The sequence below is a fragment of the Ischnura elegans genome, chromosome X (genome assembly GCF_921293095.1).
Source record: "Ischnura elegans chromosome X, ioIscEleg1.1, whole genome shotgun sequence".
In the NCBI taxonomy this organism is placed as follows: domain Eukaryota; kingdom Metazoa; phylum Arthropoda; class Insecta; order Odonata; family Coenagrionidae; genus Ischnura; species Ischnura elegans.
The window spans coordinates 26,585,627-26,604,999 of NC_060259.1; the positions used below are offsets into that span (position 1 = coordinate 26,585,627).

At 38.3% G+C, this 19,373-nt stretch overlaps 1 protein-coding gene across 1 annotated transcript; it reads left to right on the plus strand.

Annotated features, from left to right (window-relative positions):
* Positions 1-327: 327 nt before the first annotated feature.
* LOC124171794 lies at positions 328-4,801 on the plus strand. The gene is made up of 2 exons (XM_046551114.1): positions 328-886; positions 4,690-4,801. Exons 1-2 carry the CDS (start codon positions 449-451, stop codon positions 4,774-4,776), a joined length of 525 nt encoding a protein of 174 aa, XP_046407070.1. The 5' UTR covers positions 328-448; the 3' UTR covers positions 4,777-4,801.
* Positions 4,802-19,373: the final 14,572 nt, after the last annotated feature.

Here is a 19,373-nt window from a genome sequence, read left to right on the forward strand (position 1 = left end):
ACAAAAAGAAAATCCTGTCATTAGACCCACATTCCTGGTTTCCTCTTTTTTAACAAATTCCCCTTCGTTAACAGAAATAAATTAAAAATTGATAAATCATTTTATTGGCCTTTCCTTTACGTGTATTGAGGCCACAAACATCAAAATTAAGCAAAGTGGTATTCCAAGATTATCTCTTCCCTGAGGTAGGGGGCTTTTTCGCCGGCTGGAACTGATAACGTCTGCATCATCGTCTTCGGAGGGATGACGGCATGTCTGGGCCCGCGGAGACGGGGGGCAGGGCGTGAGCAGCCGAAAAGAGACAGCAGTAGTGTTTGGGAGCTCAGAGCGGGCGCACGGTCATATCGCGAACAATCATTTATCACGGTGAGCGACTCGCTTCAAAGTTCAAGTTAGCGCTGCTTCGATATTCGTGTGAGAGCAGTTTTTCTCACCCAATCGATCCGAAATGAAGTTAGTAATTGCGTTTATTGCCATCTCATTGATTGTGGTGCCGGATTGGGATCGTTTGATTCCGTCGGAGAAGGAGGAAACCGAATTTTCGCCAGTGAATGGAATTCCAACGAGTGTGTCGGCTCCTGAAGAGGTCGGAGTTGGCTCCCAAAATGAGGTCAGCAGTGCAAATGGTTTTCTAGAACTCATCGGGGTCAAGAAAACGCAGCACGCTTCCCGTGATCAAGAAGTTCCGGTGTGGGTTGACGAGGAAGAGGGAACAGAAGCCTTCAGTGACGCGCAGTATGAATGGGACTTGAAGTACGAGCAGCAGTTGATGGAAGCCGGGCGCGGAAATTCAGGCGAAATGGACACAGAGAGCAAGGACGAGAGAGAGGATACTCGAAGGGGCAATAACACACGTCACGTGACCAAATTTTCGTTCGGAGAACTGGTAAGCAGAGTTTTTTAGTATCCATTGCATGAAATTGAATGAAGTATTCTTGATGCCATAGCAATAGGGAACGTCCATCGGAAATATGTTTTTTTTAGTATTGAGGAAATGAGTATATTTGTAAAATAATTAAATTTTTAAATTTTATTTATATTGTAATTTTTTAATGAAAATTCTTTCCATGCATACTTATCGTTTTAAAAACAAATGCTTTAAAATACAATAATAGCGGTAAATAATAAAAATCTGATGAAGGTCATCGTCTCTGATTAAATAATGATACATTTTGAAAAATTAATGATTTGTCAATCAGTTATAATGTCTATTGCACGCCTCAAAATGTTTAAAATAATAGTTTTCAATGCTCAATGTAAGTAAAATCGCCGATTTTGTTGATGGTATGCGCCTCTATCTAGTTTTTGTTTTAATATACCTTTTAAATATGCAGTCTAAGAGGCGTGTTTTACATTATCACCAGGCTCCCTACATACCTAAAATCGCGGATGGGGCTTAAATTTCTCATTTACAATTTAAGGTGTTCCTTGCATTATTCTAAATGTTTAAAACTGGAAATCAAATTAAATTTGAAATAATATGACTTTTGTAAGAGAATAGTGAATCATTATCCATGTTTAAATGCTTAAAAAATTAAAATAATTGCATTTTACCTAACGGGCGTTTAATAAATAAAATTTCTTCCGTTCAAATTGTCAAATTCCTATCTAGATATCCCGTCTTCAATCATGATGAAGCAGATTTGCGCGGAAATTCATGAGATATTTCCATTCTTTGCGGAAGAAATAGTGTGGCAGCATCTTCAGAACAATCAGATAAAAGTAGCAGAGGCGATGGTGGTGTATGACTGTAGTGCCTAGCAGTTTTACCGCTTATTTAGAATTTGAAATTTTTTCGTTTAAAAGATATCAACATAAAAATTATAAAAAATTAACAAAGCTAACCTTATTTTCTAATAGTGAATATTAAGTTACAATCGATGGACGTTGAGGAAATAGTGATGTCTTCAAGGGTGCTTACCCCGTAAATACCTTAGTGTTTTTTTTTTTCTATTCTAGAGGTGGTAGGAAAAATCAAAATCACAACAAATTCTTTTCGCATTATGTTTCTGAATTGTTTTTTCATAATTCCCACGGGGTCCATCAGGGATCATAATAAAAAAGTGATCTTCGCTGTCCCGCAATACTAACAAGCACAGATTGAGTGCAGCTTGGGTGTAATTCTCAGAATTCAGTGGTTAATCTCGAATAGTTCCAACTTTCGACTATGTTTATGTCTCAGCAGATGCCAACTTTTTCTTATTTTTAACATTAGTGGTCTGTTTTTGCAAATAAATCCTCAAAATTTACTATATTTTTAACGTGATAGCCCCAAATGGACTTTTCAGTTATCTATATTATCAAACGTATTCGTAAATAATATTTGCACCGTGTGAAATGCAAATTGTAAAATTAACCAGCAAAATAATTTGGCTAAAATGTTCAAATCAATCTAGATACACCAAATTCACCATGAAAAAAGAGGAAAGTTATCGCAAAATATCCAATTAAATCCATGTACCACAAAAATATCCCACACACAGTTATCCAATTATCTACGTATACAGCTATACAGCTATCTATGCATTTCTAATATATAATAATTTTTAAGAAAAATGGCGGCGGAAAATAATGTGCAGTTCGATTCAGAAAATAGTAGTCAAGCCTATTGTAATACATAGTCATGCATTGCCTCGACATTCAATGCATTGATGTAAATGAACAAAAATGTACATTTTTATTCTTCTGCGTGGTTTTGTATAAATAACATGTTAATTTTCAAATTTTACTCTACAAGTAATTCAGTATCATTGATGAAACAATTATGCTCAGTAAAAAAAGCTGCATATAGCAAGTGACTTGGTCGCAGTCACGCGCAAGGACTTAACTTCTTACATTTGAAAGGGTAATAATTCGGCTAAATCTATTGGGTTCACCATAAAACTATCCGTTTTTAGATTATAAACCCCCTTCCCGTAATAGGTAATGTTGCGTGGGTCAATGATTGACTTAGAGACCTCTAATATTTGGGTCTTATTTTGAATTAGCTAAACAATTATTATTTAATGAGCCAGGTTTCCCAGAAAAAAAGATCAATTTCTTCCGATCCATCAACTGAGCTTCGAATTATTAAACGGATTATTGTTTTTATTGTGGATTATTGTAGATTTTCATGAACATAAGAATAGAAATAATGTTAGCATTAAAATCTATTGGAGTGCTGCTCACCCCAAACTTGGATCTAGGCCACGCAACGTCTGCCGCGAGCGAGGAGCCCACGTGAGCTGGCATTCTATTGGTCGACGATTTAAATTCTCAATTACTAGAATTATATTACAAACGCTAGATAGTTACGTAGAAACATTATCCCATCATATCCCAATGTTGCTTCTAAGCAACATCAAAAATGTATACATTATATGTTCTGTTTAGGAAATATCTAAACTACTCATAATTTTTTGGTGTTAATTGTAATGACGAAATATTCTGCTGCCGCGATAATTATGATTGATTGCAAAATTTTCAAGTTTTCATAATGAAAAATATTGAAATTTGAATTCTCCCAAAAGTAGCTCTGGGTTAGAAAGGTTTATGCAATGGAGAGGAAATTAGCTACCTAAATACCAAAAAAGCACACATTCAAGGATAAAAATTACAAATAATTCTTAAATATAAGCGATTCTTTTCGTGTCTTGGAATTTATCATAAAAGATTGATTGGAATATAGCACGCTATAACTATATTCCATCTTAATGCGACACAGAGTATCCTCTCTTCTGATTTCGAAATAGCAGCTATTTGAAATTAGGTAACTTAAAAAAGTTGGTGGTTTCTGGCGATACATTGTGGAATTTGCGGAACATTTTGAATGAAAAGAAAAATTAAACTTTTTTTCCATAGAATATTTACTAAGACACTACCGGGCTTCGACGCATAACGTCATCACCTGGTCAGAAAGTCTGGCCAGAAAATGACGTTAAGCATCGGAAAAGCATGGTAGTGTCTTAATGAAAATTCTGTGGAAAAACGAAGTTTTTTCACCAAAAAAAATTGTTAACTTTTATTTTAACCATTAAGGTAACTCCAAGCCACTGACCATTAACTACAAGTTAAACTAGTTATTTTTTTAATTATTAATGATACGATATAAATGGAATTTACGGATCCTAACCTACATACGATTTGCCTTCGTTACCTGGGCAGATAATTTAACAAGAATTCATTCATTCACAACAGAGAGCAATTTTATTTGTATTGGCAAATTTTATAACAACAAATATGCGTGTTATGTAGGGAGATAAATACTAAAAATCATTTTAATAGTTTGAAAATATTTGTTAAAACCTACACCAGGCATCAAGATAGGTTTTTTGTTACCAGTTCGCAGTACTTATAAATTCGCTGAGAAACACATTTAAATTTTTATTTAGCATAAATTGAACCAATACGACGAAGTACGAACACATATCACCATGCATGGCAAAAATACATTTCAGTTCACCACATACTCCAAATTTATTTCTGAGGGTATACTCTATCAACAGTTATAAAATTAAAAAAGGAAAACCGAGTAGTAATGGCAAAAAATTCTTCTCGAAATCCTTTCTCAACAGCATAAAAAGTTACACTCTGTAAAAAATATTAAATTTTGCAAAAATTCGGGAAAATTTCAATGCGTGAAACAATTTTGAGTGAAACTTAACGTGAGGATCTGCTGTTTTTCACACGGTAATTTCTTTTCAATTACAGGTTCCCACAATACTATATGTTTGCCTGACCCTATGTCTCACCCTAGTATTTGTATGGATCATGCGAGCTGCTATCACATTTTTCTAGAAGACGCCGCCTGGCCTTGCAGCCCCCTAAGGTACGATAAGTTCCTGAAAAAACGGCCCAATTTTTATGGCTGCTAGAGATACTGCTTTCCTCATGGCTTGCAAGACCTTTTTCAATTTCATTTCTTTTTGTAATGATTGTAACTACATATACCTGATATTCAACAGTACCGCTACTAGTTGGAAAGCATATTAATTAATTACACTAACAGTGCTAAATTATTATTAAAGATAGACCTCATATGGCATAAATTTAATTTACAGCGGTAATAAAATAAACTGTTGAATTTTCGCTGTAGTGAGAAAGAAAATCAGAAATATGTGTTTTTAACCATTAACTATTGACATTTAATATGATTCCATTCCATTCTTATTTCATTTTCAGATTCGTCGGAGGTAGCATTTTTTTGTATTTTGGGACGTGAGCAAGCAAATTAAATAATAAAAAGGTTATCATATATGTTCCCTAACAATGACACAACTGTACAACTAGTTTAAACGCTCAAATCGTGATCATTAGGTACCGGCACTAGTTCCAGGTGATAGCAGTCATCACATTTTTTCGGGTGACCAAGTGAATTTTCAATTATTTTTTAATGATTTGCTCAATTTTTCGACGGGTTACATGATGATTTTTATTATTAACGCTATTGAAAAAAACCAGTATTACAGCACAAAAGTCAAATCTTTGATGCCTCTATCTATATTCATCTTACTAACTAACTACGGCCTATTTCTGCAGCTTTAGGAGAGGCAAGTTACCGATGGCAGAGGGGGAAAGTTGGGGGAAGGAATAGATTTTAGGCAAAATGAGAGAGTATGAGAGAATGGACGAGGAATTCCATCTCATTTGACGCTCTTGATTTTCTTCTTTTTTCTGTAATAATTTCTCACTGTTCAAGGGCAGCGAGCCCCTCCGTTCGAAATGTTTTACATTCGGGCTATAACTAAACTTTCTGGCCACGAATTTTACAAAATATTTAACAGTCCCCTTGTTTCTGGCCTTGTTCGAGTAGGTATCAGAGCCTTATTGGGATTTAATAAGCGTCTATACTAGTTGTGCAGTAAAGTTAATTAAAAAGGACATAGCCGATAGCCTTTTCTATTGTTTATTGCCATACTTTGCAATATCTCATACAGTTGGACTATGGAAACATGGCAAAAATGTGTTTGCTATTTCATCAATCGGTGATCAGGTGTATATCCGTCCCAGATGGTATGAGAAAAACACTCATATGAGGATGTAAATTTTCTGTGCAGGGTGTTTGAAGACATAGGAAGGTTGAAACGACTGATTATTCTATGTATTTTATACTATACCTCACAACAATGAGACAATTCTTTTCACACAAGTGCAATGTTTCAAGTGATAGAAAGTTAAGTGAAAACAATCAACAAAGGGCAAAAAGTGAAAACCTGAAACGTTGATTACGTTATTCGCCGATTTTCAAATAGTTTTTAATAATTTGCTCAAATTACACCGTGTTAGATGGTTTGTTTTGTGATAAACTTAATTTTCAGTTAATGCTAACCAGTATTAAAACAAACTAGTCAAATCCTTGGCAATGTTCAATTTTTGAAATGCTTGACTTCATATTCATCGTATTAATTAACTACTGCTTTATTTGCGAATCATTTGTGAAAAGCATTTCACGGCAAATGTTCCTGTACCTATAAAAACAAAAATTCAACATTTTATTTTAAACTATGAATTATCTAAGAAAATAATCTGACACGGTAAAAAAAATATTTGACCTATGCCGCATCAATGTCACTTCTTTCTACAAAAGGAAGTTGGTCGATGCATTTTCCTGGAAAATGCATCGATTTGACGACGGGATATTAATCTGTAGTAGCAACATTTCCGATGGCCTTATAACTAACTTTTCATTTCGTTTTAAATGAGAATATTACAATTTAACAGGCCACTAAAAAGTTAAAACATTTATTGGAATGCACTTAACATTACAACTTTTATTTTAAGGTTAATTGATGGCTAATTTTTAATATGAAAACTTAGGATAGTTTATGGTTTACATGTTATCATTGTCTGCTTCAGTATATTTTGCATGGAAAAATTTGAAGCTGTGACCCTAAGATACGTGTTACCATTAATGTTTTTATGCAATACTATTTTCAATATGGAATCTTTATGTATTGTATCAGTTTTTTGAATATTCAATTGTGTTACTTCTAAAAATTAAACGTTTTCATGAAATTTGAAAGAGTCTCATTTCCAAATATTGTCTGAATACTATGGATTGCGACTTCGGAGTGTACTGATTACGTAGGTACCCCGGAGACAACGAGGTCAAAGGGCCCCAACGGGTGTATCCCCCCTTAATAAAAGTTAGAAAACACATTTAGGCGAACCTATTTTTATGATAAAAAAAACAAATTTAACAAAAAATTCAACTTACAATTCAAATTAACAGTCGTTCAACAAAAAAAGCAAAGTCGTTGAACAGTCATATTTGTTGGTTAACATTTGAAATCCCAACCGAGCCTTGATTCAATTACAATGTTAGATCCGTATCGTAGGGGGTCCGCGTATTTTTTTATTTCATAGTTCACGTACTTTCAAGGTCCCAGGAAAGCGGAGATGCTGACAGAGCTCTGAGTTCCCCGTGGAAGGGCCGGGACAGGGCTGCGGACCCCGGCGTGGTTTCCCACCCGCACACCTTCGCCAGTCTGCCCCAACTGCGACCATCTATTTGCCGCCACTCTAACTCAATCAGAACTCCAAGAATTTCCTAAAGGCCGTTTTAAACGGGACACGTAATTGCGGAGGTCATGCGTGCCTTAATTTCCCATCATGGTATGAAATAGCAATAGAGGCTATTTTGCCATTCATGTCCATGCATTCTCGCATACGTTCTAGCAATTCACCTCTTTGAACGACGCAATTTCGACTGCACTTTCGTACACACGTCAGATTGCGCAGTTACATGCCCCATGTAAAACGGCCTTCATTGAATTTTAACAACAGCCCCCATTCCCGAAAAGAACATACGCACACAATAAATTCGGCAGTAACAATGCATATTAAATATTCCATTCTATAGGAAAGACCTCCCACGATGCATTAATGGCCGAATTCCACGCAGATGTGACTCGCATACACTTCCTGCCTTAAATATATGAAACGTCAATGTTCATCATTGCTTGGAAAAAAAGGAATTAATATTTTCCCCAATAACCTTTACAATCACAACTATTATTTTTCCCCCAAATACATGCGAGATGATTCATGGAGTACTTCATATTTAGGAAATGATACGTCAATGAAGTATTCTCGGGAAATAAGCCGGGTCAAGATGGCCACTGCTGCCTGTGGCTGATTTCTTGAAAATACATCATGAGCAATATCCGCCAGGAAAGCACAAATCCTTCACATAAATGTAATGCCCTGAAAAACCAATAATACATTAGCATATAAAAGATCCCTTCCTCTATAATACAACGTCAAGCTTTGGATATTTTCCACATTATCATTCATTCCAAATTAAATAATTTCAGCCAAGGGCGGATCCAGGATTTTTTTCTGGGGGGAAGCACAAGGTCTGGCAGGCAAACGGTCCTCTAATTTTTTTAGACGAAAAACAACATACAGCAATTACTGTAGGGAATATTCACTTTATTTTTATATGAAAGTCATTAATATGAAATCAAATGATTGAGGCTCCGTAGCACAAAGACAAAACGAACGTAATGATAACACGATTTTAAAATGTTGTCTACTTTTTAAGCGTCTGGTGGAGGCACCTGTCCCCTCCCCAAAATCCTCCTATGATTTCAGCTTATATTTTGGTTCACGCTTTTGTAAATACCCCCAGTCTGATTTGTCAGACATATTGGATCAACTCATCACGAATCCAGACGCTTCGAGCTGAGCTACATCATTTCCAGTTATCGGTAAGATAAGGTATGCAGGAGCCGACTGACAGCCAAGGTCATTTGCGCCAAAGGAAAAGGTAAGATGGGAAAGGAAGGGTGGAAAGAAACCTGGCGTCGGTCTCAACCAAAGGCGCCAATGCATTAAATGTCGTCATAACGGTAGCCGGAGTGTTGCACTTGAGGTGTCCTCCAAAAAGCACTCAAACAGAGAGGGGGCAACCTGTGAATAATCACAGCCACCTCTCGAACCTAAATATGAACCCGGGCCCACTGGGTGGGAAGCCAACAATCGAGCCCACATATCAACCCAAGCCCCCTTCAGTTCCGGTCAGTTTTCAGTTATCGGTTCCATCTTCTACCGAACAACCAAACAGAACACTCCAGGTGAGGCCACAGAAGCCTCTCTCCTTCACCTTCCTATCGTATTGCTGTCTGTCTACTGTCTTCTCTCTCCTTTCTAGCCTGCAGAACCATAGACTTAAAAATATTTAAAATTATTTCGCATTGTAACTTTTCCTGGATATCAGACAGTAACTTATACCACTTATTTTTGATCAGAGTGCGACCCGGGTTTCAATGAATTATCTTCAGGCGCAAATTATGATTTGTTTATCTTAATATCGTTACCTAGTTAATTCATGAATTTTAAGATGGACGCCAGTATAGGGGAAAAGGATGGGTAGAGATATTCATTTATGAGAGTACTGTCCCGACTTTTAATAATATTTAAATTTTCTAACTGATCCCTCGAGTCCAGTTCACGGCGGTAATAGGGTGGTTTCCTATTATTTTTTTATTGCTTTAATCGAAAGATTATTACTCCTGGAGTACGTATTTCACGCTTTTAGATTTTTAAATGACAACATCTGTTTTTCGCGATTAAATGAAAAGTGAAAATTTTCAAGCGCGCGAAAACGCGACGCTCAAGTATGAATGCCGGGAAATATCTCCGTACGTCGTATTTCTGGTTCCCCCTCCCACCCGGTGTGGTGACCTTGAGGCGAGACTTAGCGCTGATACGTCGCAGGATGCTAGCGGATAGCCGAGTACCTTGCTGGATGGTAGCGCTTGGCTTAAAAAAGGTTTATTAATACCTTATCAAACGAGGAAAACTTTCCGACCTTAGCCAGTTTCAATAAGTGTTTATTAAGACATGTTTCCCTGAGCTCTGTTCCTCATGCATGCATTGGTAACCTCAGACGATGTATAACTCCTATCCTCTCGTGTAGAAACTAGGTCCCTGTGACGTCATGCGGAGTGGAATCGCATGGGCGCCAATCTGGCCTTTTTCAAATGAGGATAAAATTTGACCCTTGCCATTCGTCTAAACCGGTATTTCAAAAACCAAACAATTTGTGTATTATGAATACACTAATGGTGCGTAACGAATCGCAATCAATGCCTTTGGTTTTCTTTGATGAACGAAACTACCCTATTGCAAAATTTTAAAATATTCATTTTAAAATCGCTCCTATGGCAGTTGCATATTAAGTGTTTAGCAAAATTACTTTTGCCAGAAAGATAAATAGAAAATCTAAAGTCAAAAAAGTCCAAAGGTTTTTTTTTAGTTCTATGGTTTTTTGCCGCAAAGTAAATCAAGAGTTAGTGAATTTTGAATTTATTTCGCATTGCCTTAAACTCGACTACTAACTGCCCTTAATTCCTTCCCCGGATCAAGTTTATAATACCAATTCGATCCACCCGTACGAACTCCCTCTTTCTTTTGCCTTTTCCCAAGATACCGTGATACCGTTATGTTTGTATTATGAAGTTTTTCAATAAATGAGACTCAATTGGTTCGATCGGCACGCCACCTACCCCGGCTCCTCAAGCTTCATTTGTTTATCTCTGAGTCAGTTGTCTCCTTACCCTGTCCAGTCGATGTGTTCCTCTTACATTACGCAGTTCTCTCTCTTGTTCTATTCACCGATTCTCCAATGCCCCATACGTAACAGATACCTCCCATCCAGCGCACACCTTCATATCGCCTCTCCTCCCTTCTAAATTCGCTCCCTCACTATAGCGATCCATTTCGTTTATCTTGCAACAATTTCACCACACATGCTGTGTCCCATCTATCTGAAAATTGAATGCTTTCCTTTCACAAGCTTCTTTTGTTGGTTTTTATCTCACTGAATTTTGTCCTGAAGATTTAAATGTACGCCTCCATTGCTAGCTATTGTTATTTACTTGACTAAATAAATTTCTTCGGGATATCTCCGCATTTCCTTTTTGTACTATCGAGTTAAATTCAATGCTTTCTTAGTTATTGATTCGCGCTATCATGATTTTTTTATTTTCACTGAAATTTGGCGTTATTGCTCTATTTGAATGATTCTTTAAATAAATAAATTTCATCGGGATATCTCCTCTAAAAAGGATATTCTTCAGCTTTGTGGGAAAAAGTAAACCTGAGGGTCGAAACGGGACAAAAATTCACATCCAATGAAGAGGCATGTCTTATCAACCACAGCTCTTCCATTAACTCATCCTCGTCAGACTTTTGTCGGAAAAGGTATTCGCCGTCATCTGGAATTTAACCGGGACCTTGTTCATAATTCGTAAAGACCGCTTCTTCACGCAAAAAGTGATTAAGTACATAGCATGATATATGAGAGCAGACTTTTTAACTGGAGAAAATACAGGTATATATATGTATACTGTGTCGCAGTCGCAGGTTGAGTCACCGAAGCTCACGTATAGCTCCATGCAAGTATGCAAAAAATATAATCATTTAGTGGGTAAATATCCATGCAGCTTAAAATGCATAAAACCAGTTAGATGCTGTAAAGGAAAACAAGGACCAACAAAACAAAACCAGATAAGCGAAAACAAAGAAGAAATTAATGGCGATTAATTACATAGATGGCACATATTTTACAATCCCTGATAGTCCTAGGAAAATAACGACATCTTAAATCTTTCTGTTCTTCAGTGTATTTCTTTTATCTTCCTCTCGTGATCTCTTCCATCATAATACGATTATATCAGAGCTGTATGGTTCACAAATATTCGTGCACTACTACTAAACTTGCATGGCGCCATGCACGATTGATGAGAGATTACAGAGCCTGCTGGTATGTACAGTGGATACGAAACCCTAGGGCTGGCTCGCTAGGTTACTCTCCTGGGCCGAGGTCTGGAAGTGTTAGCTTATCACCTCTGCACCGCAGAAGGGGGGAGGACAGGAAGGAGAAAGGAAGGAGGCGCCGCCGCGGTAGGAGCCCGACGACGCCTCCTGGGACGGGATAGGGAAGGAAGGGATGGGACGAGGAATCCCGCACCGTCACAGAGGCGGGCGGGTCCTACCACCAGCGAAACCAGGCAACAGCCATTGCTATTCTAACGATTTTGGAGGATTATCCTATGAGGAAAAATAGTCCGACGATCAAATCGTTGGATTGCTGGTATGTACAATATGTGCACGTGTTATGGCCTTTTTTCTCGATGACAAGAAGACATATCGTATTATACGCTGAATGTTAGTGTATACTCACTCCCCGCCAAGCACCTTCGAAGTGGCTCTGAGGGTATTATGTAGATGTAGAAATATTACAGTAAAGTGGGACTTCAGTTGAACGGCCCGCAGTACGGTTCCGATTTTCTTCCGCGAGCGATACCGAGCGGTACGCAGGAGGCAGGCGCTGGAATGTTTCTCCCATCTGTTCCCTCCCCTCCCTCGCCTCTCCCCGTCTCGCCCCCGCAGCCCGCCCCCCAGCCTACACCCTCATCTGGAACACGCGGGCTCACTCTCCTTCCTTTGACGAACTCACGCACCGAGGAGGCCACTTGCTGAGGGGAACTTGACTCTAGGGTGGAGCCCTGCAAATCGGCCTCCGTACTTAAATTTTCTCGGGTTGCTCACCGGTTAATATTCTCTAAGTCTCCCGACGTTTCGAGCTGCGTCTTGCTGTTCATCCTCGGGGGATCTTCATTCAGAATGAACTTAATCTGAGGATGAACAGCAAGTCGCTGCTCGAAACGTCGGGAGGCTTGGAGAACATTAACCGGTGAGCAACCCGAGAAACTTTTCTGCACCTGATACGCCGGGAAAACCTAAGATCATACAGGCCTCCGAACTTTTTTGTACCAAGTTTTGAGGGGAGGGTGGTCGGGATGATCAGAATGATTCTCCAAGTAAACCTACCTTGGCCGTTTTAATAATAATAACATATAATAATAATAATGTTTTAATAATAATAATAACCTCCGACGAAGATAAGACTCGCATACACTTCCTGCCTAAACATGAAACGTCACCATTCATCATCACTTGCGAAAGGGAAGAAGGAGCAATTTTTTCCCAATAACATTTTGCTCCATAAACCACCTAGCTCATTCATGAAGTACGCAAATGTTATGCCCTGAAAAAACAATAATAAACTGGCATTTCACATATCCCTTCTACTGGAGCACTACGGCAAGCATAGAATTTTCAACGTATATTAGAGAAAAGCTTATATTAATCCAGTTCAGATAATACTTTGCTCAACGCTTTTGTAAATAAAGCCAGCCAGATCGACGATCAACGACAAGTCGTCGAGTAAAGTCATACTCACCCGACTGCACGAGAATTTTTGCCTCACTTTTCTCAGCTCCTCAGAACACTCCCACTAGTTGAGTAGTTAGAGCGAAAAATAAACGTTTTTTGAAAGTAGATCGTAATATTTGCAAAGGACGCGATCGATAATGGTAAGCACATATTTGGCCATTTTTGTCGCCTAACTTCCCTCCACCATCCCACCCGATCCTTTGCATGCAAAAATAAGTATTGACAAGACCACCGCACCCCGTCATGTGATCGCACCAACACGTCCTGTGATGACACGCATCAACTTCAATTCACTAATAAGTTTTAAATTACATCTAAAGATTAGACGCCTTTGGTGTGCAACATTTCTTTCAGCTACCTACTTGCGCACACAAGAATTTCAGGTTTTTTTGTATTTGCTTTACACACGAAATTCATAACTTAAACTATTTGTGAGGGTTTTCTGTAAGAATAATGTAATAAATGTTGCATTTCCCAATGTTTAAGTACTGAAGTGGTATTTACTAGCGGTTTAATTATATTAAAGTATTAAGTTACTAAGTTAACCGGTTTACTCTATAATTCCTGGAGGTAACACATGGTTCCAGCTAGTAATTTACTTTTGAAGTTAAACTTAAATTAAAATTTAACTTCATAAACACAATACAATAGCTTTTAAAAGTCATATTTTTCAATTTTCCTCCAGTTGCCGTGAATCAAACATCAATAAATATGTATTTTAGTGCATTATACCGAAAATATTGCAATACTGAAGTAATATTAAACACCAGTACATCCGTTGAACAATGAAGTTTTCAGTGCAGTTCTCTTGACTATTTTCATTGAAGTTTTATTTTTTAATCTCTGACTAACACCATGGCTTACTGCTCATTATGTAATTGCAACGAAAATGGGAGGCTTCACAAAGGAAGAGAGAACTTATTTTTATCACCTGAGATACACCTACGCCACTTATTATGAGCCAAATGTGTTGAAATGCGTATTTATTTTTTCGGTTTTACGAAAGATCAGAATTTTATTTTGTACCATCATAAGGGCATACAGAAATATTTAATATTTTGAGCTTTTACTGAATTCGGTAAATAATGTCATTTTTAAATTATGGATTCAAAACTCAACGACTATGCAAATGTGTTTCATACAACTTCTGCCAAACTACGTCTGTTGAAATTTTAGTGACAGCGAAGACCAACAAAAAAGGGTGATGGATAAACTCACGCATTCCTCCGAAGATGTGCACAAATTTCCTTTTGAATTTAATTTTATTGCAAATTCTAGATAATTTATGACATTAAAAAGTTGTTCGCACTATTTAATTGTGGGTGAACATAAAATATTCCCATAAATTTCGTGCGTAACCGTGCATCATTTGTTCTCAACGAAATGCATTAACCAATTTTTTTGAGTTACACAGCTGAAATTAAAAACGTTGAAACGTGTTATCGTTTCACATGAGCACAGGCCTTCATTAAAAATAGACACGCAATATATTATCTTTAAATTGACTATGCCTTTCGATCGCACTCTATGCCAGCGTAAGGGGTTCGAGAACCAGTGCTTCCTATTGCTCGTAGATGATCTAAAATCTTGTTCTGACTATTCCATGGTAAACGAAAACGGCGTATTTTATTTTTACTTTTTAAATGAGGTACATATTACTCCAACACTGGACTCCCATTAAGTTAAAAAAAAGAAACTACCGAAAGTTACTAGTAAGGTATTTGGAAGAGGCAACCGACAAATGAAGTAATTTGTGCCAAGAGGGAAGGGTATGAAAGAGAGGGTGGAGAGAAACTCGGAATTAGCCTGCTATTAACGAAAGACGCCAAGGGGACCATGGCTTAACGTCCCATCCAACGGTCGGTATATTACCCTTGAAATGTCTTCCACACAATGGTCAAGCAGTGAACGGGCTAACTCTGAAAATTCTATGCCGACGCCGGGATTTGAACCCGAGCCCACGGAGTGCGAAGTCAACGCTCTAACCACCACACCAACCCGATCCCACGAAAGATGTTGTATGCCAACTTAGCAGAATGGATAAAGGCCGCTTAGCAATAAATTATCCGTTGGGAGCGTTATATTCCAATTCCCGCAGGTACGTTATAGAAAAACGTACAAACTCTTTTCAGGCTTGACGTGATGGAAGTGCGATACACCTATGATAAAAACTACAAATGGTAATTTCCTCAGTAATACAAAACTCAACTACCGACAAAGGTTTCAACATACTATGTCATTTATAGAAAAAACCGTCGTGGTGGCGCTCGTTTAAGAATTAGCACGGAGCCTGGTGAATTAGCGCAAAATAAGCGAGCAGTTTGGTCCGTTTTCAGTTATCGGAAAAATTAGCTAGAAACTTCGAACGCGTCGTGACGTAGTCATTTTTCTCCATACATTTTGTTAGGTCTAACCGTAAAATACTGCAAGGAGACACCTCGGAATGAAAAATGACGCCGATAGAATATTCAAATGAGCAGTTCTCCGGAAAGACATCGATGCCGCTGAGAAACAACTCATTTCGAATGCAATAAACCAAATGAGATATTCAAATAAATAATTAATCAAAAATCAGAAAATAAATAGTCTGGATCCAATTAGTGCACTCCAGTATTGAGCAGAAAATAATAAAATGAATCCTAATATAATTCAAAATAAAAAAACAATGACGTAGGAAACAAAGTTGCGAATGCTGAGGCACTGAATATAGTAGAGCCGAAATGTATCCCAAGGGTTGTACCCTGAGGAGCGTGGGGGCCTAGTGGGTAGATTTCTTGGCTTCTGCTCGAGAGAACCCGGGTTCAAATCCCCGGTGAAGCCTTCGGGCAATCCCAAATAAAATCATCGAAAAGCGAGGTGGCCAAGGAAAAGGAACTGCCACCCCTATCCTGAACGTGTGGAGATCACACGCCTGTGAATTAATTCGGGGTGAGCTCTACCCTCAACTATCCATACCAACCTTCGGATCACCGAGTGAGTGGGCGGGAATTCATTTTCGCGATAATTTGATCCAACAAATTCAAATATTTTCGAATCTTTTTCTCATTGTTGCAAATATAATTATTATTATTATTATTATTATTATTATTATTATTATATATTTTTATTGAAGTATTCTACCGATTAAGATAGGCTGACAAAGAGTACTCAAGAAGCAGTCTGGGAGCCTCCTCTTCCTTCAAGCACTTCATTTCACAACAAGGCCTACTCCCTTTCATTCTATCAAAAAGTCCTATTTTTTGCCCACCTCTCCCTCGTTTGCCTAATATTCTACCCTCTAACACAGATTTCAACATCCCCTCACTGCTAAGTACTCGCTCCATCCATACCTTCTGTATCCTCCGTATCTCATCTAGAATACCCACATCTCGGATACCTCCAGTCTTCTCTCGTCCTCCTTCTTAAGTGTCCACGTTTCCGCACCGTAAAGTACTACATTCCAGATTAAACTCTTCACAAGCCTTCTCTTTAAACTTTTACATGACGATCCTCTCAGAAGCTCCTTCCTGTTCATGAAAGCCTCCTTTGCTGATGCAATATGGTGGTTTCCTATTATTTTTTATTGCCTAAATCGAAAGTTTATTACTCCGGGAGTACGCATTTCACGCTTTTAGATTTTTAAATTACGATATCTATCTTCCGCGATTAAATAAAAAGTGAAAATTTTCAAGCGCGCGAAAACGCGACGGCTAAGTATGAATGCTGGGAAAACCCCGTGCGACGTCATTCTGGTTCCCGCTCCCGCAAGTGAGGTGACCTTGGGGCGAGGCTTTAAGCGCTGATACGATGCAGGCTGCCAGCAGGTAGCAGAGTACCCTGCTAGCAGGTAGCGCTTGTGTTAAATAAGGATTATTAATACCCTATCAAACGAAGGAAACTTTCCGACAATAGGCAGTTTCAATAGGTGATTATTAAGAGATGTTTCCCTAAGCTCTGTGCCTCATGCATGCATTGGTAATCTCAGACGATGTAAAACTCCTATCTACTCATATAGAAACTAGGTCCCTGTGACGTCACGTGGAGTGGAATCGCATGGGCGCCAATCTGGCCTTTTTTAAATGAGGTTAAAATTGAACATTGTCATTCGTATGAACTGGGATTTCTAAAGCCAAATAATTTGTATATTATGAATACACTAATGGTGGGTAACGAATCGCAATCAATGCCTTTCGTTTTCTTTGATGAAGGAGACTCTTCTCTTCCTGATGTCCTGTTGCAAATATTATGATGTAAATATTGAGAATAAATTAATCACTCTCACAACATAGCCGCGCTGTGGTTATTTCCGAAAACCTAATAAATTGCGCCACAAGTGGAAAGAAAAATCAAGCTTCATCAAGATGGACTGGTAACTTCTCTTAGTATTCCCCTTGGACAGTACTTACCAAAACTGTTTTGGAGATGATGATTGCGGTGGTGGTGATAGTAATTTTAAACAGCGCTATCTTCGTCTCGTTGTGGCGTCTGCTTCTCAAGTTTACACGCCGGTCGGACCCTACGCGTCTCCGTGGATACGGATTTTCCAGGAATTCTTACTCTGTCGCGACTATTTCCTCCAGTACATCTGCGCTGACTGCGCCTCCCTTCTGTTCCTCGGGCAAAGCACGCGGGTTTTGCGCGCACACCCTGCTCCCATTTCCTCCCCTCGGCCATGGCGAGCAGCGGTTTTTATGCGCCCTGGGTGAGTAGCTGCTGTTTGGGAAAAAACCGAGGGGACTGCAGGGAGGAGGTACCCATACCGTTGATTCTTGATTTTTGCGGCCACTTTGGGAATATTCTATCCGGTTTTAAAAAATGTCTTCAGTACCTACGGCGATGAGTACAAAGCAACTCATATATTCCCAATATTTACCACATAATATTTATCAAAGAAAGGAATTAAGTTTAAAAGAAATGAATTTGATCGATAACATCTTCACGAATAAAAATTTCTGTTGTCAGTCTTGTTTACATAAATTTTATGAAGAAAAGCTCTCAGTGTCTTCCCAACCCCTCGGCCCACTTCTTCAACTTATGGCGACGATTCAAAAACAACGATACCAATAATGGATACCCAAAAAGAACTCAAAAAACCAATGGGTTATATAATTAAAATGGGAAAGGCTTTGTGGTCTTGTGACATCCTCTTAGCCAGCCCTAATCACAGCCTGTAAACGATAGGTAACAGCCGACTTCTGGCTTTACGCTCAGATGGGAATCACTCGAGGACATGTGAATAACACAAAGCCGTAGTTCTCGCCATGGATGCGAATGCAAACTCCATGGGTTTAGCACTGAACTGAAAACGAATAGTGATTGCCGTGCAGAAGCCGTCGAAGCCGGGGTATAGCCAGCCCAAGACTTACTAACATGTTGACTACTATGTATTAATAATGAAAAAATGCGCAAATAATGAATGCCAAACTCCAGGAGAGTGATTTTTCAATTTGTTAGATTATCATATAAGGCCCTAACATTTTACAGGCAAAATTTCAAATTTTCACTTCAATCCAAATTGAGCCGAGGAAAAAATTCGAAGTTACGTTAAACCCAACTTCTTAAGAAATTTATCGATGATAAGATTTTATCTTAATCTTAAGAGAAGAAAATTATACTAAAAAATTAATTTTCATTAAAAAAGAAAGTTTTCCTCGCGAGCTAAGAAGAATAAAATTAATTTTCTATAACCACGACAGTGTCTCTAAATAAATTGCTTGATGTGCAACGAAATGCCTTGGGCGCATATTCCACCATATCACTCTAGTTATACTTAACATCGATTTAATTCAACCGGCTGTTAAATTTTTTGCGATTACTACGAGGATCCGCGCCCACAACCCATTTTTATGTGAGGGGCTCCTCACTCAAGGGCCGGAGCGAGGCCTGGGGGCAATGCACGCGGGTGGGCCGCGCCCCGGTGACGGGCCATATTTCTGCCGGCGAAAGGGATGGCTATGCGCTCAATGCTCAAAAGCGTATATTAGCAGTCATCTCAGAATATTTTATGGTGTATATTATTCGTAAATCTTAATGAAATTACCACCATTTTACGAAAAACGGTAGTTAGAGATGCGCTATAATGCTGAAAAACGTTTTTTGTTTATTTTTATTTTTTTTATTCTTCTATATAGTTTGGAGACTTAAATTACATTTCCTATATATTATTACAA